This window comes from Plectropomus leopardus, chromosome 3, assembly GCF_026936395.1.
Source record: "Plectropomus leopardus strain MGB_pleo_1.0 chromosome 3, ASM2693639v1, whole genome shotgun sequence".
Lineage (NCBI taxonomy): Eukaryota > Metazoa > Chordata > Actinopteri > Perciformes > Serranidae > Plectropomus > Plectropomus leopardus.
Genome location: NC_142178.1, coordinates 20,603,924 through 20,626,311, shown reverse-complemented (window position 1 = coordinate 20,626,311; position 22,388 = coordinate 20,603,924). Strand labels below are relative to the sequence as shown.

The following is a 22,388-nucleotide window of genomic DNA, read 5'->3' as shown; positions in this document are numbered from 1 at the left end:
AATTTTTATTGCAGTGGAGTCTGAGGGGTCGACGGTCAAGGTCAGTCAATGTTGATTTTCAGCTTTGCCCTTTAAAATGCAGAAATTTTTCCAGATTTCCTTTCCTCTTTTGATGCTGTTATGGATTATAGGTGGTGAAATCTTATACTGCTTGAGCCTTTGCATTTAAAAACGTTATTAAACTGTTGGACTATTCGTTTTTCACAAAGTGGTGAACTTCATACCATCCTTGCTTGTCAACAACTGAGCCTTTTAAGGATGCCCCTTTCATACCCAATCATGATGCCGTCACCAGTGTGCATATTTACAAAAATAAATAATGTTTACTAGTTTAAACATTATATATCATATTTTATCATATCATACTGTATTCAGTTAATATAAAGCATTTGCAAATTATTGCATCCAGTATTTATTGATTTAACACAGTGTCCCAACAATTTGGGGAATCAGGAGATTAATCGATAATCAGAATTTGTTGCAGCCCAGAAACTTGTAGTTATGATTTGTGCAAAAAAATCTAAAAAATGTCTCGTCACTGACTGCCCCCTCATCACTGTTTGGACAAGTAGAGATCAAGGTGGTCGGGGGGATCAAAAACAAACAGGTCTGACAGCGATATCCCACTGAGCCCTACGTAAAACGCCTCTCTGCTAACGAGCGTTCCCATGGTAATGATGATGGGGCAGGACTGGCCACATTCCTTGTGAACGCACCTCTTTGCCCCTACGGTGTCAGTGAAAGACCTCAGCTCTGCGGGCGTTCAGTGACCCTCAGGAAATTGTACTGGAAGTTAGCAACAGGGGATTATTATAGCAGCCGGTGGCACCTTGACCGTCAGCATTACACATTTGTGAGTGAGAGCAGATTTTATTTGTTTTGGACTTGTGGCTCCCTGGATGAGTGTTGACGGTTACCTCCGGTTTTAATCCGTTCTTAGTTCTGCAGGATGTTTTTTTTTATAGAACAAGAAAAGAAAAACAATCCGACAGGCAGTCAGAGGTCACTTTTTGTTCATGAAACTTAAGACAGGTGCCAAATTAAAGTGTATTTGGCGTCCGTTCTTCTAATAGAATGATATTCCCTCATTTGGAGCTTTTGAACACAATTGCACAAAATCTCACAAAGGTATTTGATTGGGTTGAGATCAGGCGACTGTTAAAGCCATAGCACACAATTCACATCAATTAATAGGCTTTAACCTCTCAAAGGTGATTATATCCTATTTTTTAGAATATCATTTTTCTTGTGTAAGCAGATGTTTATTTTGAAAAGACACAATGCAAGTAAGGAGCGTAAATTGACGCACCATCCCTGAACGTCCAAAAATGACACAGGAGGATATATGCCGCGTCATATTTTGACATGACGAGCTACTGACCAAGTGTCTGTAATTAAGGAATTGGGAGTGAGAATATGTTGTCAAAAAACAGCCATATGTCATATATATATTATATATAGAGTGTATAGCATTTCAGCTCATTAATGAGAAACAGGAGTCAGAATGGGTTGATGGCATTTTTTATGAAATCACAAAAACTATCAGGTCTGCATTTAAAAAAATAAAGATAGAAATTCACCAGAAATTTAGAGTGAACTCAACCTGATTTAAGTCTGTGCAAACTTTGACAAATTACAGTCCTGTCTGGCCCAAACCTGGCAAGGTCAGATAGGCCCAGTCTAATTTGGGCAGGGAATAAAAGCTCTAAGTTTAGCACAGTTTGTTTCAACTTAATAGACCAAACAATTAATGGATTACTCAAGAGAGTAATCAGACAGAAAATCATGTTTAGCTTTAGTCTTAACTGACACAGAGACATGAGACCCACAGTATTGGAAAGGGACCCCACCCAGACACAATGAGTTTGAAGATAACCTTAACCTGTCTGGACGCGGGTTCTGGGTGTGGTCTCAGTTATAGGGACTCGTCAGAAGCCTCAGAGTTGTGTTAGGAAACCGCTGCTATAGAAGAGCATTTATACATTCATGTAAACTTTGACCTGTTGATCTGGGCTGTGTTTCCTGTCAAAGACCAATGAGAGTGGGTGGGGTGTGTCTTGTCACTGATGGCGACTGATCAGAGCGGGACTGCCTCGGGTGGACAACAGGTGGGTCTGTCTGTGTTCACTGATGGCAGCAGGTTGGATGGGAAGAATCTGGACACACAGACTGCTTTTCTCTACCCTCGGGGCTTCTCTGTATAGTGTTACTGACAGGTGTGTTTCCTCTTCTATAAATCATTTCAGGCAAAAGGATGTCAGTCACAGCCTGGTTGGCTGTTTGAAATATAATTAAATGGATGTGAAAAACCAAAAATCAATCACAGTCACAAAGCTGATTTCTTTAGAGAGGCAGGATTAATGTACCTGGAGTCTGAACACATTCACACAGTGATCGATGTCTGTTTTACTGCAGTTACAGTGCAGACAGGAAAACTGTGCACTTTCTCAAAGTGTGTGTTCAGTTTAAGGAACTAGGTGAGCTTATCTGAATGTTAAAAAATGGCTACCAACACCTCTAATACCCAGTAATTAACAGGCTCTATTTCTTTTGTTTGCTGTTTTATGAAGGTAATGCCCAGCTATTTCTTGGCCAGGTGCAGTCTCAAGGCTTTAACTCTTTGCAGAAAAAGCAAATAAGTTTATTTCTCAAATTGTGAAAAGGCAGTGAACAGAGGAAAGAGTGGTCCAGAGAGGCCGAAACGTTATTACGATGTGCACCTGCACATGAGATAGCTGGATGCCCAAATATCTCCTTTGGAAGAATAAAGAGAGAAAAGAGACAAAAAAGCAGCCGACAGTGTAACTCTTTCGTTCCAGAGTTTTCTCCATCTGTTAGTGTGTCCACGTTTTTAGCACCACAGAAGGAGATGACTCAGTGTGAGGTCAGATGTTCTCAGAGCTTTATGAATTAGACATGAGCGACGATGTGGTCCAGGTCCGAGGACGGGACAGCTGAGCATGCAAGCTGATGTTGGCAACATGAGGCCATTGGTGACGTCTGCTTTATTAATTAGTCATAATCTCTGAGTATCAGGTGGAAAAGGTTGCTAACTGATGGGAGGTCACCACTGAAATGTTACTAAGTTACATAAGAGGCGGTGAGTTGATTTTTTAAATCAGCAGAAAGTGGCTGCAGACACATTATGTGTATGTGAAGTATGTGTTATTATTTAAAGATGTTCTGATTAATCTTGTTTGTTTGGCCTGAAACCAAATTCTTTCCATTATGGTGCTGAGGGGGACGTATAATAATTGCTGTGCCTGATTTATTTCCTGTTTTTTTTTTTTGTTGTTGTTTTTCAGAAGCACAGCTCGTTTCTTTGTTTAGCTCAAGAAGAGTATCAGATCACTGTTCCCTGTCAGCTTTGGCAGTGAGTGATGTGTTATCCTGAAACTGAACCTGTTTGCCTCCAACTGAGAGCTACAGGGAGACTGTAGATTTGACAAAGTAGGAGAGAGAAAAGGAGAAGTACTTCCTTCCTTTCTGGCCTCTGAGGATGAAGACCGGTTGGGTATTCTGAACTCATTAATTACATTATCAGCTACCACATATGGGTTAAATAAATTATCCTCTGGTGTTTCTGAAAGACTGTTGTTTCAAAATAGTATCGAAACATTTGTTGAGTGACTCAAATTTTAGAGGTTTAATCTGTAAAAAAAAAAAAAAAAAAAAATGATAAAGATTTAAAACCATGAGATAAGCCAAGCAGTTTGGGCTCTACTCAGCTGTGTCTTTTTACACACAAAGTGATACGTCAACATTATTCATGTTGTGTGTTTATGTTAAGAACAATAATTTCCTGATACATCACTATCAGCATCAAATGTTGCATGGTGCTGCTTTGCTTGGTCTTACATTAACGTAAATAATATAACCTGAGAGCAAAATACAATGTGATATTAAGGTGTAAAGTGTATTTGCAATTGTGTTTTTTTTTTACGTGTAATCTAATCTAATTTGAGTTATATTTGTGGTGCTAATTTATTATTATTTAAGATGATTATTAGTTTTAATATCATATCAATATAGTTTTAGGGCTGTATCTAATTATTCTTTCATCATGGATTACTTTTTTGGTCTATAAAATGCAAGGAAAAAAGTGAAAAAGGTGCAACACAATTTCCTAAAACCTACAACTTGTCCAAACAATTCTCAAAAATCCAAAGATGTTCCTTTAACTGTCACATAAGACAAAGAAAAGCGGCAAATCCCCGCTAATGACAAGCTGGAACTGAGGAAAGTTTGGTATTTCTGTTTGAAAAATACATTAAAAAATCCAAATAGAGGGCAATTATATTGATGTTGATCGACTAACTGACTAATTGTTACAGCTTTACATTGTTACAGACAAGAATATTACAGAAACGCAGTCCATTGCAGTGACTCCAGTAATGGATGAAGGCACAAAATAAAGAGGAGAGGAGGATGAACATGTGCTGAGAGGGTGGCAGAGGGTTTGTGCTACAGTCAGTGCTCTGTGAATGGTGGCAATGTCAGTGAGGGCTGGCAGGTCGCGGGTGTGGAGGCCAGTTATTTTCAAGGATGTATTTGTGATTTTCAGGAGCTTGTTTCTATCGGTGCGGGTGAACACGGTGAGAGAGCAGCTGGTGAAGTACAGAAGGGTTCAATAATGCAGACGGAGCAGGAGGTGGACCTGACTGAGAGAGCTCTTAGTTTTGCCGATGGCAGTCTTCCTTTAAAAGTACTGTGAGTGAATGTGATGTTTCCAGTTTTGGGCCTGGTTTCATGATTTAAATATCCTCTTTAGTTGCTTTGGTTGGTTTTGCTTTTTTCTTCCAGGGTGACCTTGCAAGCAATCTGACAAAACTTGCCCAATGTCAACTTTTTTCAAGTGTTGTTTTGTTTGTTGTGTTGCTATGAGACAGGCTCTTCCATATGGCAACAGATGGTGTCGATCTGAATACGTTGGAGGCAGCTGGTTGTTTTTCATAAAGTTCTGCACTGGATACTGATTGGCCTCCAGTTCCTGTTCCTCTGAAATCTGTCTAGTTGGGTTTTAGAGATTGTTGCATTTCACTCGGTTACATTGCTCTTTAGTGTTGATTGAATTATTTCAATTAACACTAAAGAGTCAACAGCCAGAAATGAAATAAGGTGAAACAAGATGAGACAAGATGAGACTAAATGAGATGGGACGAGATGAAATGAACTTTATTTATCCTGAGGTAAATTGCCTTGCAGCAGTTTCAATACAAAGAGTGCTCATACAAAGCATGCAATAAACAAAGTAGAAAAGCAATGTATAGCAAACATAAAATGCAATATATAGCAAATATAAAGCCAAATATAAACATAACAGAGAGGTGCAGAAAGTAAGAACTAGCTCACAGTTAGGCTCAAAATATAAACATTTAAATATAAAACTAGCTTACAGTAAAGTAGAAAAAAAAGATTAAAAAGCAATAATTGAACAGACCATCACAGAGATTTTTTTTTTTTTATGTAGAATTAATCTAACATGAAGATATTTATTTATTTGCTAAATTCACTGACGTGTCCACCTGAGCAGCAGAGAACCTCTGCATAAAACATGACGTTATTAAATGAGACTTTGTTGTAATCTGCAGTTACTTGTTATCTTTCCTAGTGGCCCACTGCATGAGAACTTTTTAGGAATGACAATGATACCAAACTGTGTAACAGAAGCTAAGCTGAGGTGTAATGTCTCTGACCATTACACACCCCACAGCCTGACTTCAAAGCCCTTCAAAGATAGAAAAAAAAATAGGATTTGCCATTTCCCCTCATAGTGAGCCCCTTTGACTGGGTACCCCTTCTCTTTTGATCTGTCGCACCCCTTAATTTCCCCTAATTTCAGATTGTCCCTGACAACACGCATGACTACATCTCGTATAATCCTGTTCTATGTTGTTTTTGTTGCTCTTGTAGCTCCATGGCCATCGCCGCCTCCCGCCCTCTCCCCCTGGGAGGTAACCTTCAAAGGCTGTGCTCGGCGCGATGGATGACCAGCTGAGTGATGGAGATGGACAGAATCAAAGGACATGCTCCCTTCATTGTGACCAGATGAAGGGACACCTACCTCCTTCCAGCAGTGAGGAGACGAACACTGCAGCGGTTTGATGTTCTTCAGAGCAAACTGACGCACTCAAAAGAAAATCACTTGGAAGAGTTGTGAAAAAGAGGAACTGCTGATCAGATATATTCAGTTTGTGTACTCTCTCAGCATAGAGCTCATATGCTGACTGCTTCTCCCTGTGATGCTTGTTATGAGTTGTCCAACCAATGAGCCCGAGAGCTGCAGCAGCGAGGGAAGCAGCTGCACCACGTCCTCCATCACCACCTCTGACCCGTCCTCTATGTCCGCACACACTCGCACCACCCAGCCGTCCCTCACTGATGCCCCTGACACCTCCAAACATGAAGCTCCCCCACCTCCCCCCCTGCCGCCACCTCCTCCAGGGGCGCCCCCACCCCCTCCACCCCCGGCGACAACACCCTCCAACCACAACGCAAGGAAGAAGCGCCGCGTCCGCAGCTTCTTCTGGAAGCCAATACCGGAGGAGAAAGTACGCGGGAAGCCCAACATCTGGACGCTGGCGGTGCGGCAACAGCAGTACCAGATCGATGTTCGCTCTGTGGAGGAGCTGTTCGGGCAGCAGGAGGAGGCAGGGACAGGTGTACGTGGGGCGATGCCGGCCACAGGAACCTCTGCTCGTGTCTCCAGGTCTCGCTCCTTTAAGGAGAGCAGCAAAGATGAGGTGAGAAACTGAAAAAAACAGCAACACCGGGACATTTCTCTGACTGTAAACTAAGCTGACAGGTGATGGTGGAGTTAACAGCGCTGACACAGTTATTATACATCAATCCTCTTAAAATTTAAGTGGCCCATGTCTGGGAAATAATTCCCTGGATTTTCTTTGGACCAGTAAGATTATTAGATAAGATTGTTATGAGATTCAAAAGTGCCCTTATTTGTGGTTTGTGATAAAGTTTATACAATCCACAAGAATCATGCTTAATAAACTACTGTGTGGCTGTCAGACTCGGGCTAAAAATGTGAATTGACTTGCAGATTTTGCTCTGGTATATGTCAGAAAAATGCCACAGACGAGTATCATATTTAGCATATTTATCACTATTCTGGCAATGTTAAATATGATGATCAACTGAATTATTTTCCTGTTTTTGTTTTGGTTACCATAATGCCTAAATGAATGCAAAAATATAGGAAATAGAATTCAAACTGCATTTTTTTTCTGGGGGAGGAACCCCAGACCCTGTTTTATTTCGTCCCCTCCAGCTTCTCAAACCAGAACTACACCCTTGGCCTAAGTCAAGCAAAATGTTTAAACATTTAAGGTTAATGTTTTTCCTCTTAATTTGATTTTTTTTCACACTATGTAGTCTGTATGACTCTTCAAAAGTATAAACTGAAGAGAAGAAAGTCTTGCACATTGTTAGTCACAGTCAAGATTCTGGCTCAAGTCTGACCGTATGAAGTTTTCACCAACTGAAATGCTATAAGATTTGTAATTGAAGATATTACATTATTCTGACTATACTCTGTTTTATTCCCTGATGTTGTAATAACAAATCTCAGATTAAGATTAGATTTTTGTTTCCCAAACACGTGCATGAGGTGCTGGTTACCTCAGGTCCTGAACACACCACCGACAGGATCAGAAAGTCCCTGATTCATAAACATACAATGCTACAGTGCATAACTCTACTCCTGCTGTGTTAAGATATCCCTGTAGGGACACGTTAGGTAACAGCGCGTCAGTTACAGCTTTTCTTTGAGTGTAAGAAATGATTTGTGCTCATACACAGAACAAAGGCATGCTTGCGTCAGTATGGACTCCTGGAAAGCAACATGTGAACTGTAAACGATCCCTGCATGAGGCGTAGGGAAGACTCATGTCCTCTGCGTCTCCACAATGAGCTGACTGCAGCTGGTCAGACCTTACAGTGAACAGTGTGCAGGGAACGGTTGTGACAAAACACTCCTTTGGGAGTTTTTAGGCATCATTTGTGCACAAAAAAGCACATTGTATCTCTAGTTGCTGTTCTTTATGTATTATTTATGTAATATATTCTCCCAAATCTTATGTCATTGTCATGGTCACAAGGGAGCAAGATATGTATTCAACCAACATAAAATGTCTTAGTAAGCCTCCAGAACTGCTTTGATGCTGCAAGTCTCTGGAGTCTCATAAAACTTGTTATTTCGTGTTTGGGTGTTTTGAAGATGAAGAGAGTTTTCTAAAGAAGGCTTTGAATAGCTATGAGTTAAAGATAATGCCTGCATCATTTTTGTACGCAGAAGCACATTGCATCTCTAGATAATACTCTTTCTTTATATAATATATGAAATGAACTGTCCCAAATCTTACACTGTTGTCATGGTATCAAGATATGTATCCATTATTTTAGGGCTGGAGACAGTTGTTACTCTCAGTCAATTATGTAATTTTTTAGTATATAAATGGGACAAATGCTCATCACAGGTTCACAGAGCCTAAGGTGATGCCCTCAAAGACCGACAGTCCAAGACAAAAAAGATATTCAGCTTTTAAAGATATCAAACAGAAAAAAGCAGCAAACCTTCACTCTCGGAGAAGTTGAAAACAGAAAATATTTGCCATTTTTGTTTGATATATTACTTAATGAACTGATGATCAATTAATGTAGTTGCTGCCAATCAGCTAATCATTTCAGCTGCTACTGCGCAATATGGATTAAATCAAACATCAAGATATGTTAAAAACAATACTTTGAAATTGATTATGTGGCAATATTGTTATGCTTTAAAACCAAATAAAGGGCAACAATGCTGATATTATGATATCCAGAATTGTAGAGGATATCTAATTGCATATCACAATATATCAATATATAGTTCAGCCCTAACTTTACTTTATTCCTTCACCTGTCTTCTTCCACCTCACCTGTGCTCTTTGTCCAGAAGTGTCTAATTGCTATTCATGAGCTCTAATGAGGTCTTGTGAGGGAGCCTTTTTTAAAGGTGCTTCCTGTACAGTCACCTGTACAGGCCTTTGTTAATGCAGGAGGCGTGACCCACGTGTGGCCCGGTGGAATTTCAGTGTCCCATAGGGTGACGATGGGTGGTGGCGGCGGTGGTGTTCTGTAGGAAACACAAGCATCAACAACCAGGAGTAGTTAGAAGGAGGGAGGGGTGTGTGTACATGAGTGTGTTTCACTGTGTGTGAAATCAAAACTACAGCACCATTCATGTCTCGCTTCTTTCATTTGTTTTCAGATCAGCATCCTCGACTCTAAGAGGGGGATGAATGTGGGCATTTTCCTGAAGCAGTTCAAGAAGTAAGTGTCCACCTGCATTAATTCCTACAGGAAAAGCTGCTTCCATAAAGCTTAGTGCAGCATGTACAGATGGACAAATGAAAGGATATAAAATGTCTTAGTGAGCCTCCAGAACAGCTTTCTTATAGATTCTCCAGATCTCTGGAGTCTAATGACACCAACTAGTCCTTATTTGCTGCTAAGATGATGGCGGTGGAAAGTGATTTCTAAAGAAGACTTTGTGTATAGCTTCGTTTCATCTCCTGCATATCGTTTATGACCATAGCACACAGACAGACAAAGTAACTAGGATACAGTTTCTGCTGGTGCTGCTGTGCTCATTTGATGAGCAAGATTACTTTTTCTGTTATCAATCGATCAATCAGTTTATTTATATGGCACCTCTCAAACAAATCGAGTGCAAATCATAGTGCTTTACAGTTTGGTTGCAAAAACAAAAACAAGAACCACATGAAATAAGAAAAAAAATAATCGTAAAAAGTGGATCTTGAAAAACTGAATAAGTAAAAACCACAAAAGCAGATACAGATACAGTATATTATATCTGCAGGGGAGTGTAGTGGAACATACTGTGGTTGTGTAACAGTTTTAGAAATGGCATGTTCTTTAAATCCAGATTATGAGGCCACAACAGTAAAGAATTAGAAGTATAGAGGGTTTAGGAGAAGGGAGGGTGGTGAATTTATTTACAGTTTGGCACTTTCAAACTTTTAATTGCACTTAGGAGACAGATACATTATGAGGAAAGCATGAACTATCTAACACCCTTATTTTGTAATTATCCCGAGGTGCATTGAGACTCAGGAGAAAGGGAAGAAGACCAATCATTTTATTTTTTTATCCCACTTAATGTACCACATTTGGTTTTACAGTGTTACAGCTTTTCACATACTGCTGTGCTAAAATATGAGACCCAACACTGAAGATATCTTTTAAACATTTGAAGTTTCAGTTTGAGTTTTGGTGCCTGACTAAAGGAAAGTCCTTTAAAAAGCTTCATAACAGAGGGAGATTAGGGTCAAAATTTTTGTCCGTTTTTCTAATAGGCTTTCTTAGCTCTCCATTGTTTGTAACTAATTGGTTCAGGAAATCTCGAGAAGTTTTCAACTGGACTCAGCATTGTGTTACGTAAGTCGTCTGGAGCAGCAGAGGAAATAAATAGTGTGTTAGGTGTCTTTTTGCATGATGGTGTATTTGCATGGCTCCCCACTGTATTTTAATGACATTTGACTGTCAGCCATACTGCGCTCAGTCAGGATTGTGTGTGTGTGTGTGTGAGCAGTGAGCTCATCATCATCAACATAGTGTGTATTTTTGTGTGTGCCTTCATAAATATTATCCTCTGTCCTCGCTGTCATGGGTTTATAAATGCTTTGAGTCAGTTTTCATAAATAACTTTTTAAAGTGCAGAAGTAAAAAAAAAAAAACAATATACAGAAACAGATTTGCAAAGTGGGACTCTCAACGTTTCTTTTTTTAATTCATCTAAGTTCCCATTATGGTTTTATCTTTTTAATAATGTTCTTCATATTCCTTAACATAGAAGGACATGAGTGTCTGGAATAATTTAATGATACTTGGGGTTTATGTTGTACACCTCTGTTTTAATCATTTCAACCCTGTTACTTAGAGAGTCACTTTTTTGGCTTTTTGCTCCACTAAATGACTCTACCACAATGCCCATGAGCCTCAACCGCTGTTGCCATGGAGTGTACCTTGGAGCTTTGATTGACTATTTACGAACCAACCCAGTGTTTTTGTGAGAGACAGAGAGTAAGAGAGAACAGAGAAAGCAGCTTCAAGAACAGAAATATGCAGCAGTGAATGCTGATATTGTGGCGGGCTGGCACAGATAAATGAATGCGTAGTGAACCCTGTTTCCCCTGGGTGCTCTCAGTGTCACCTCATCTTTCCCAATTCATTGTTATAGACTTTATACTTGATAACATCAGAAATTTGAGGTTTGGCACTCTTGTCTTTGGATTTGGGAGAGAATTGGTCATTTTTACTATTAATATTAGTAATATTTTTGGACTATGAATAACATATATGTGTTTTAAAAATAGGTGTAGTTCTCCTTTGATATCTTCTCTATCCTCTCATTTACAAATAACTGTGCCTAATTAATCCTGCAGCAATAAATACATATAGGCTCAAAACTAATTCACAATATTAAACTTGTATGTAGTGACAAAAGAGTTGCCATTATTTACAATTTGCGATTCTATAGTGTCCAAAAATGCTGTTATACTTTTACAAAGTGTGGCCTCGTGAGCTGAAGAAATGTGCATCTGATTTAATCTTAGTATTTAAGCCTTGTAACGGTTGTATTCATTACAGTACTACAGTACTGGGTTACATCATATTATTACTGACTGGATATTATGTGTTGAAGGTTTTCTCATAGTCTTCTTTTGAAGCAGTAATGTCACTGGGAATTGTGTTGCAGCACTTCAGCCTTTAGATGAATGAATGTCACTAAAAAGTAACGAGAAATGATTGGAAATGTCGTGTAGTAAGGAGCAATGAAATGCTTACATGTGCAACTGAATATTGTTATCGTCAATATTTTTGGTTCATTTTTCCTGACAGGAACACCTGGCTCTGGCAGTAACAGATTTATTGCCTTCGTAAACACAGGGGAGCCAGCTTTAAAAGAGAGCACCTGTGCTGTTTAATCACTGAGTTTCAATTAAAATGAACTGTGCATTTCAGGTCGAATCGCTCCATTGTTGAAGACATACGACGCGGGGAAGGAAAGATTTATGGAGCAGAGCTGCTCAAAGACCTGCTGAAGCTCCTGCCAGACGTCGAGGAGGTCTGTGTTTATCAAATGGCTTTTAGTATAAGGTTTTTTAATCAAAGACCAAACCTGATAATAAAAGACAGCAAATGTAGATAGAAAACAATAGAGCCTGCTGAGTTTCCTTTCTCTCTGTTTTGCTCCGACAGGTCAAGAAACTTCAGGCGTTTAAAGGAGATCCAGACAAGCTGACGCTGGTCGATTCCTTTATGTACCTCTTAATCCAGGTGCCTCGGTGAGTGGATTTCAATAGTGTGTGCGCACATAGAGTCATTTTACTTAAAGGGAAATGTGAAGTTTCTTGTTTGACAGAAACAAGTTTGCAGCGTATACATTTGACAGGATGGAATCGAGCTTTGTGGAGACTTTCCAACAAACTTGTACCTCATTCACACATATTCATATTAAAGTATTTATTTTTCTTGTCTGTGTGTTACTTAACAATTTAAACTGTAATGTAGAGCTGGCATTTGCACTTGGGGTTGAGACTGAGAAGTAACAATAATTTGAATAAAAAAATACTACTCTCAGAGTTTCAAATTAATTAACTGTACTTCTTAAATAAGTCTTGGGTATCTGGAAGTGCATCATCAGTTCCCAATGCCACTCAGCCTGACATAAAGTTATGTTTATTGTTTTATTCTCCATCATGCTGAACATTTAACAGTAGAAATAATCTTTCGGTATCTCTGCAGAACCTTAACCTTTGTAACAAGTCTGTCAGCTTCTTTTTCATCCATTCTCACCATTAACATTTCATCCTGATACAAGTCCCTCACCACCAAAAACAAAACTAAACTCTCCCGCATAACTAAGTACTCGGCTCACCCCAAAATCCTCTGTCTGAACTGTGTAACCGCTTAGTGTTAAGGAAAGCCAGCCTGAACACAGAGGACCCTTCTCACCCCCTCCACCACTCCATCCAGTTACTGCCATCAGGCAGAAAGTACAAAATCCCGCTGGCCTAGAAAAACATTTACAAGAAATCTGTTTTTCATTATGCAATAAGCATCCTGAACAATCTAAAATGGACACTGCACATTAACATGCTTTTATCAGTTGCTGTTTTAACATTTCTTTTTTTTTTTAAAATGTGTTTTATATGTGATTTGTGTGTATAGTTGAGCCTTGTCAAAGGAGGCTTTCTGTCACTTTTGGGACAGACAATAAAGTGTATTTATCTATTCTATCTTAACCTGCAGCATGAGCTCAGACCACAGATGTAACTGCTCTCTGCTTCGTCTCCGACAGGTTTGAGGTTCGGATCGAGGCCATTGTCCTTCGCGAAGAGTTCTTCCCTTCCTGTGCTATAATGAGCCGCGAGATCGATGTCATCCGCGTCGCCACTAAGGGTAAGAACACGCAGACTCGGCTGCCTTCACACACACCCATGCACGCACACACACACAGTCACACACAGTCACACGCGCTCAGACAGGTGACCCAGATATTTGAGCTGTCAGCAGTGCTGAACAAGAAGTAGGAATGTGTCACCTGAGATGCGATGTTGTGGGGACGGAGTGGAAAGACAAGGCTGTGCCATCTTTGTTTAGCTGATTTTTTTCGACACGTAACTAATAAATTATTTATATTCTAACATTTCCATTAAAGGTTTGCAAAACATGCCATCATTTTTGTTATATTTCAGCTGACAGTTGCTGTGTATGACCTCAGCCTCAACCTTACCTTGTCTTGCTGAGCTGCAGCACAAAAACAGCAACAGAAATTTTTTAATTGTTTCCTGTCTACAGATGATCTACTTTTTATGAGTATCATTCGAGTAAAACATGTCAGTATCTGTACATCTGATGAAATAAATCTTTATTTGGTTTGATTTGTTCAGTCCATTTCTCTTTTTTTCTAGATTTTTCTAGATGATTTCTAATTATTTCAAAAAATATAAACTTCTGATCAGCCCATATCAATCAATTTCAGGCTTATAACAACTTGTGGTTGGGTCCCATCCCAGGTTTAAACCTCATCCATTCAGATTATTTAGGTGGTTTAACAGATAAAGATGATGGTGGTAATACCTACTAACATTATGAAGCACAAAGTACAGCTAAGGCTGATGGGAATGCCATTCATTTTTCGGGTATTTTACTGCAGTATTGACCCTGGTGCCTCCATGATTGTGTTAGATGAAAAGTTAAGGGTTCACCAGAGTTGTTCTTATTCATCCTGATGGGGAAAATGAATGTGTTCACGGCAGTCCATCTGTAGTTCAGTCCAACATTGCAGTCTGTAGAGCCATGCTGCCCACAGGACTAGTTATGACTTGTTCTGCTAAATTTAAAATTGACGGTGAAATAACACACAGAGGGCACATATTTGTTTCCCCAAACTCATTGTGGGTGTTTTAACTGACCAAAATACTAAATAGTGTTTTTTGTTTTTTTAAATGCAACCATCACTTGAACCTGTGTCACTTCAGCTGAGTCACACTGTCCTGCCGCTCTGTGGTTTATTGGATTTTTCTGAAACCCTCTAAAGCACTGTGACCTTTCACTGCATTGCAGAGCCATCAGTTTAACACTGCATGGGACAAATTGAGGGAAACTTTTGTCACACCATTTAATTAAAACTTTAACCCTTACTGTTAGCACTAAAAGGGCAGCGGGTCAAAATGCAAAAATAGATTTATCAACTTTCTGCGGAGAAGGCCCTCACTATTCCTCCTGACAGTGGTTCGGTGTGATGATTATAAATGAAAGTGAAGTAGATCGTAATGTGCTGCCGTGATCTGCTGTGGATTCTCGTTATTGAGTTTTTATTGATCTCATGCTATAGAGCTGATGAACTGCGAGGAGCTTCATGCCATTCTGCATCTGGTGCTGCAGGCCGGAAACATTATGAACGCTGTGAGTCCAACAGTTTATTCAATACATTATCATCACCAGCACTTATCCTTCAACAGACTGGTGTATTTCTGTGAGATCTTTGATTGGTTCCTGTTTGTTTTACAGGGTGGCTACGCAGGCAACGCTGTGGGCTTCAAGCTGTCGTCCCTCCTCTCATTGGCTGACACAAAGGCCAACAAGCCGGGGATGAACCTGCTGCACTTTGTCGCCATGGTAAGGCTTCAGTAATACAATAATGCACACAATACAATTATGTAATCCAAAACCACTCAGTGAAGAAAGGAGTCAGAGAATTACCATGTCAACACTTTACTGACACCATGACAGCATAAAATTGAATGTTAAAAGCTTTACTGTGTGTAGCAGGGTAACGTACTGCGTTGCATCAAGTCAAACCTCTTCTGTATCTACTTTCATATGAGAATAATAATCATAATTCTTGTGTTTTATAAAGCCACGTGTGTATATATTTGACACTGTTTCAACGTGTAAATCACTTAATGTGCTCAATGCGCACTTTGTCTATGAGATATGTTGAATTAAAGTACTGTACTTTACCATGGAGGCTCTGTTGGAGACATTGCTCATGATTCTCCAGGATAACTAGACACAGATTTCATCCTATTAATATTTTATCTTGGAAAGTCTGTGGTCTTTCCTGATAGCTGCAGTTAAATCACACACAACTTCAAATGTGTGAAACAAAAATCTAAATTAAGTGAGACACATATTTCAGTCCAACATGCAAAAAAAGATGGTCACTCATCAGCCACAGAGAGTTGGTTTTCTATAAATCTTTCACAGCAGGGCTGCAGGAGTGAACAGACTGCAGGAGGGCAGGTGGACAGCAGATGGTGACAGGAAACAGAGAAGAGCCAGGAGAGGCTGGCCAAGCCCTTACGTAACCAAACAAAGAGCGCTCCTTTGCACTGCGATGATGCCACTTCATCATGCACACAGCAACAAACAGTTTGGATGTAAATTTTGTGATGTGTCTCTCAACACAGGAGGCAAAGAAAAAAGATGAGAAGCTGCTCAGGTTTCCAGAAAAACTCCAAGATGTCCAGAGTGCAGCCAGGTAAACTGTTCCCTACAGTTTTAAAGAAAGCTGGAAAAGTCATAACAAAAAAAGAAAAAAAAGAAACATTGCATTGTGTAATTTGTCAATGCACTTGTGTCTTGACAGTGAAGTTGGGAATGGTGGCATTAAGCAGGCAGGAAGGAATCTGTTCTTGATCAGAGGTCGATAAGTTTCACCATACTTTGTTTTCCAGAGCTGCACCACTGAAAACAGGTGGTTTGTTGAATTATTCAGCAACTGTGACTGGCTGGCCCTGTATTCATCACATTTTAAATTTGTGAATGTAACTACAAGCACTGTGCCAGCACTCAAAACAATGTTTTTCGTCTCTTAAAAGGAATATGTTATCCACAAAATGATCATTTGTATAGTTGTTATTCAGCCGTGTTACTCTGAATTTGTGAAGAAAACTCACATGCCTCCAAAAAATCAAGAAACAAGAAAAAAGAGAAATCTTGATGAATCAACATCATAGGGCTCCAAACTGTATTAAAACATCCATTTACAAATTCAAACACAACTTGTGGTGAGTAATTGACATACAATTGATCATTATGTGGTTAAAGCACTCATTGACTGTTTTAGGCACATTGGCCTCTGACAAACTAGCCATAAATACATTTTGATTTTGAGGTTTTGTCATTTTTGTTATTTCTGTGTTCTGTAAATGACCAAAAGTGGGAAAAACCATTTGATCCAAACTGACATCTTGACTTTTTTTTATCATGCATCTATGCTGACAACAGCTGTGATTAGAGACATTGTATTTGTGATTTGTCTGTCCTCCCCATTCTCATGAATGTGATATCTCAGAAGTCCACCTGGACTCAATAGGGAACTAATTAGAATTTGGTAGTCAAAGGTCACTGTGACCTCACAAAACATGTTTTTGGCCATACCTCAAGAATTCATGCTCTAAAATCTCACACAAATGTCTCAATGGATAAAATGACAAAGTGATGACATTTAATGTCCAAAAGGTCAAGGTTAACTTCACTGTGACATCATAATGTTCTGAAAAAAACATAAACTTTTTAACAAACATGTCTGGTCATTATGCAATGCCATGACTCAGAGACAGAAGGGGAGACATTTTCTCAGATGCTGAACTGATACTGATCTGACTGTGGTGGTTGTGTAGATCTTCTGTGCCGCTGGGTTGAAGGTGTGTGTGAAGCACCCATGTCTTAGGATTTGTAGCTTATTTGCAGCAACATCCATCTTTGAGGAAGTATCATGGCTACATATGAGTCTGGACAGACATGGATGTAAACTGAAACTGAAACTGCAACTTGACTGGTTTGCAGAGAAATCCAGCCTCAAGGTGGTAACTGTAGTTTATTGCTGAATTGACATGCCCAACATCGAGCCTCATTACTTAAGCTGACATCTAATTTAAATGCAGTATTTTGAGAGTCATGTTCAGAACGCAGTGTGATGCTGTCAGGCTCTGTCAGCTTCACAAGGTCGTCCTCTGTGCGGAGACAGCACAGCTCCTGCACCACAGGGCCAAGTCTACTCCTCCCTCCCTGTGAAGGCAATTCTCACAGCCTTCCTATCTTCACCTTTAACGGATGACAGTCTGACAGTGCGTTTAGAAAATGCTGTCATATTGTGATGTTCAGCAGTAGTATGAAAACAATTTTCAGTCAGTGATGTGATTATTATGTATTTAGTCACCAAAGCACATTTTCCTGATCTGAATCTCTCTGCTTTTGTGTTTTCCTGTAGAATCTCAGTGGAAAACATTGAGGTGGAGTTTTCCTCCTTATATGTGCGGATTAGATCCCTGGAGGAGAAAGTTCAAGGAGACCAGGAGCTTCTGCAGCAGCTGGAGCCCTTTCTGCAGGTGAAGCAGCAGCAGTACTTATGTAATACTTTCTATACACAGACTCACGTACAGAGAGCTGGATTCAGGCCACTGTACATTTCTGGCACTGCTGACTCAAGTGCTATAGATAACGACATGCATAAAAGTGCCATAATAAAAAATGTATGCGCCTGATGTTTTAGAGTTCAGCTCTGACGCTTCAGGACCTGAAGAGACGCAGGCTGGATCTGCGTAAAGAGGGGAACACGCTCATCGACTTCTTTTGTGAAGACAAGGACACCTTTAAGCTGGACGAATGCTTCCGCATCTTTCAGGACTTCTGCATCAAGTTCAAGAAAGCTGTCAAGGTCAGTTTTAGTGAAAGAGTAATTCTAATTGAACAACTTTTTACTGTTTCAAGCCTAATTCCCACGGGTTCGAATGACATCGTACTCACAAAGTTGATTGCTAGGATCTGGGGACACATTGCTAAAAAAGAAGTCAAGTCAGGTGTGAAGTCCATGGAAACACTTAAACATTAAAGAAACCTTGTTGGTCAACTTCAATTGATGGTTTCAAAACTTTCAAAAGTGTTGGATTATTTACAAGCTGTCTTGCCCTGTCAGACTTTGTTGGAGTTATATTTTTGTAGTGATGTTTTAGAGACTTAAAGTCATCAATATCAATGAAGGGTGAACACAGGACAGTGAAGGTGTGTTCAGTTTAAACATGACGCAATTTTTTGCGTTGTATAACTCACACAAATACAGCCGCTGGCGTGTTTTTTTTTTCCTACCAATGCCCTCCAAAATATATCATTTTTGGGGGCTAAGCAGCACACGTGAATACATGACATTTGCTATTGTTGAACTATTTCATTAATATTGGGAGCCAAGCTACGCAAACAAAACTTCACATTTTGGTCATGACAACTGTTTTGGTCTTTCCTGCACTTTATTGTTGTGGTTTTGTCCAATTTGTCAAAAAAAGCACTCAACTGTGTTGACTGCATCAACAAAAACTGCCCACCAAAATAGGAGAGCAAGTTGTGCATGCTCCGTTACTTTAAAACACTGATACTGAACTGATAGCCATAACAACCTAAGGAAGAACAATATTGAAATATTTGTGAAATATCCATTAAGATGAGTAAATTTCAAGGAAAAAAAGATGTTTGAAATCAATTTCTTCTATTCTGACTTACTATTACCATCATTTTCTTCTTGCCTCTAAACATCTTCCATATCCTCTTTTCTCAGGACAACATGGACCGCGAGTTAAAGGAAGCAGCTAGACAGCGTCGTCTGCGAGAGCTGGAGGAAAAGCGTTTTGCTTGGTCAGGTTCAGATCAGAGCAGCGGGTTTGGTCGCAGCAGCAGTGAGAACGACGTGGAGATGCTCACCAAGGAAGGCCTGCTGGACTTCTTCCAACAGAGGTCTCAGAGTCCACACAGCCCGCTGGGACGCTCCGCCAGCGCCCGCCGCCACCGTCACACCATGACCTCCATAGCAGACAGAGAACTAAAAGGATACCTGGAGCTATTTGGAGGCTCTGTGAATCCCACTGACTATTCCAAGTTTAACAGCCTACCTCGGTCGGGCCGCGCCGTGCAGCGGAGGACGACCCCCTGGATCTTAGCCCAGGACGACAACCGCGAGCTGGGCTGCGACAGACAGGTGACGTCGCCACATGCAGAAACTGAGCCGATCAGCCCGCTGGCCAGGTTCTCCTCCTCCGGGCTAAACGATAACGACACATATAACAACAACAATTACTCATCTGTGTCAGAGGGCAGCACTCTGCCTCGTCCCTTTTGTGTTTTTCAGAAGCCCGCCCATCTTCCCAACCCGACCGTTACCGGCCACATGAATGTCAGCGTGGAGACGCACACTTTAGTTCGAGGTCCTCGAGCCTTTGACCTACCGAGTCCAAACAACAACAGCAATCACATGCACTTTGTCAACCAGGGGGATGTTGTGGTGACTGATTTGGAAAAGGAGAGACAGTCACATCCCATAAATCTGGACGTCCTTCGACATGATAGAGTTCTAGAAAGAGGAGCGGATCCCAAAGCAGCCTGGGCAGGGAAGATGGATCCTCCTACACAGGCTGGGGTCTCTCCTGAGAGAGACAAAGAAGAAGAGGACAACAGCACAATTTCATCAACAACCTGTGATACACCCCTCCCATTAGATACATCTGTGTCCAATAAGAAGCCAGTGTTTTATGTACTAGACTGCACAGAAGCAGACTGCTCTGTCACCTCGGATTACTCTGAGGTTGAAAGCTCGTCTCTAACAAAAGAGGGACTTCATTTCAGAACACCTGACAGCGGGAGATCTGATCAGGAGAGCCAGCAAGATCCAAGCTCTCTGTCCTCTAACTTGGAGTCTCCCAACGACCAGTCAACCAACGAACTTTCAGCGCCAAAATCTGCGGACGCATCATCCATGACCCCGTCTGCGACAGAGGAGTGGGACACAGAGAGCTGTGACACCGCTGAGGGGAAACAAAGCGTGGACAAAGATGCACAGAGAAGCAGCAGAAAACCAGCCCACGCAAAGAGCAAAACTAACAAGGCGACTAAAGGCAGCGGAGGTCGGGGCGTGCGAACGCTGACCAGCAGCGAAAGCCAGGGCATGCGAAAAGTTGTACCGATTAGCAAGCTTACAAGGACAGGCAGCAGCAAGAGAGCAGAGAAGCCTTTGGCGAATGACGGTGGAGAGTCACGCCGGCCTCTTCGGGACCAGAGCACCCCGGCGAGAGGACGGAGTGAGAAGACGACAAGACCTCCTCGACACTCCAGTCTGCCTCCGGATGAGTCAAAAGGTCAGAGGGGAAGCAGCCTCACAGGTGGCGTTTCAAGATGGGCACGCGATTCAACACCGAGAAAGGCCTCCATCCACAAACCAAGCGCCAAACCCCTGAGGAACATCCCCAAGCCTGCGCCTGAGGAGAAGATGTGCCGCTCCACCATGAGAGCTCTGGCTCAGGCCCAAGCTCAGGCTCAGGGCGGAGCGTCCTCTGAGAACAGCAGCTGTCACACAACCGGCGTAAAAAACCCCTCTGAAGTCCCCAGCTTTGCCCGCAACACTGTAGCTTCAACTTCCAGGACCAAGAAGGAGCTGGCTCAACCGTCTGTCCCCTCGACGCCGTCTCGCAGCCCCTCGCTTCTAAGTCGACAGACCCCAATGAAGCAGAACAGGTTGCCACCCACAGTTCATACCAGCGAGGAGCGGCCACAAGGAACAAACCTGAGACGGGTGCAAAGTGTCAAAGCGACCAGTCGCAGCGCTTACCGCAGCGAGACTCCGCCTCCACCTTCAACACGTGACGATATTCGTAAGACAGGTAGCTTTTCTGAAAAGTCAGTCCAGTCGAGAGACTCGGCGACACCAAGCAGAGGAGCTAAACCGAGCTGGAAATAAAACTGCAGCAAGACCTGAAGAAAGAGGCTTTGATTTACATTGTTTTTCGCTTTTCTTCCCATCTACACTGCAAAATCTCATATCATGCAAAAGACGGGAATCTGAAAAAAGTTTGACGCCAACTCACCTTACTCCAATAGCTGACGCTCTATCAGATTTATGAATTGCAAAGAGCAAGATGCAATTAACTGCTGCACATGTTCCTGATTTTTTTTTTTTTTTTTTTTTTGCTACTTTTTCACAACTCCTTTTTTTTTTCTTGAGGGGGGTATTACTTAAACTGACAAACAGCAAACTGGTGTTTTCACACAGGAGCCTCTTTGCTTGCTTAGCTGTCCGTTTACTCTTCGTGTCTGTGATGCTGAACACTACTGACTATATGATGCTGCTAATTAGCTCCGACAATTTGAGACTTTCCGTTTCATTCAGGGCTACAAGATTTTTTTGTACTTTAACTTGCTGCTGTTACGGTGTCTCTTCCTGTAGTTTTGTTGCATCCTCCTGTAAAGTTTTGCTCCTGTTTGCTTTTCGGTTCTTTTGCTTGATACCTCAGAAAGATCGCAGTGGCCTTGTACCAGCAGGAAAAGTAGAATATGTTCATTTGGCTCTGCATGATGAAGATGTAGACCTGATAAACTGGTTTAAACTGCAGTGTCACTTTTTACAAATATTACTACAATATATTAAGTCACAGATTATAAGACAGTGTATTCCAACTATGGTACTTGTTGTACCTGTATGTTTGTGTCAGTAGTTAGTAAATGTGTTAGAACTCCTCCATAGTATCATGGAGTAGACGTGCACGTAGGAAATGTTTCCTGTATACTTTAGGCTAATACACAATCTAATGCTTTGAGAGAAAAGCATTGAACACGTCTGAAACGACACTGAAATAATCATCAGTTATGTGATTATGTTGATGGTCTAATGTTTCTACTGTGAATGTAGTCATCTCAGATGTTCTGTAGGCCTGCACCTTTTTCTTGATAAGGTAAAATCGCAACAATAACTGGCCATAATTCAGCCTAGCCCTGGTTTGTTCACGTATTGCCGTTAAATTTGAGTCATTTGTTGTTCT

General features: G+C 41.0%; 1 protein-coding gene across 1 annotated transcript in view; it reads left to right on the top strand.

Moving 5' to 3' along the window:
• fhdc1 (FH2 domain containing 1) overlaps positions 1-22,388 on the top strand; it is a 32,780-nt gene extending 10,392 nt beyond the window's left edge. Inside the window, exons 2-12 of the mRNA XM_042485789.2 lie at positions 5,914-6,743; positions 9,266-9,327; positions 12,043-12,145; positions 12,280-12,365; positions 13,382-13,482; positions 14,921-14,991; positions 15,097-15,204; positions 15,999-16,069; positions 17,804-17,921; positions 18,086-18,250; positions 19,142-22,388. Coding sequence (XP_042341723.2) covers positions 6,243-6,743; positions 9,266-9,327; positions 12,043-12,145; positions 12,280-12,365; positions 13,382-13,482; positions 14,921-14,991; positions 15,097-15,204; positions 15,999-16,069; positions 17,804-17,921; positions 18,086-18,250; positions 19,142-21,310 — 3,555 coding nt within the window. The 5' untranslated portion in view covers positions 5,914-6,242 and the 3' untranslated portion in view covers positions 21,311-22,388. The remainder of the gene's footprint in view (positions 1-5,913; positions 6,744-9,265; positions 9,328-12,042; positions 12,146-12,279; positions 12,366-13,381; positions 13,483-14,920; positions 14,992-15,096; positions 15,205-15,998; positions 16,070-17,803; positions 17,922-18,085; positions 18,251-19,141) is intronic.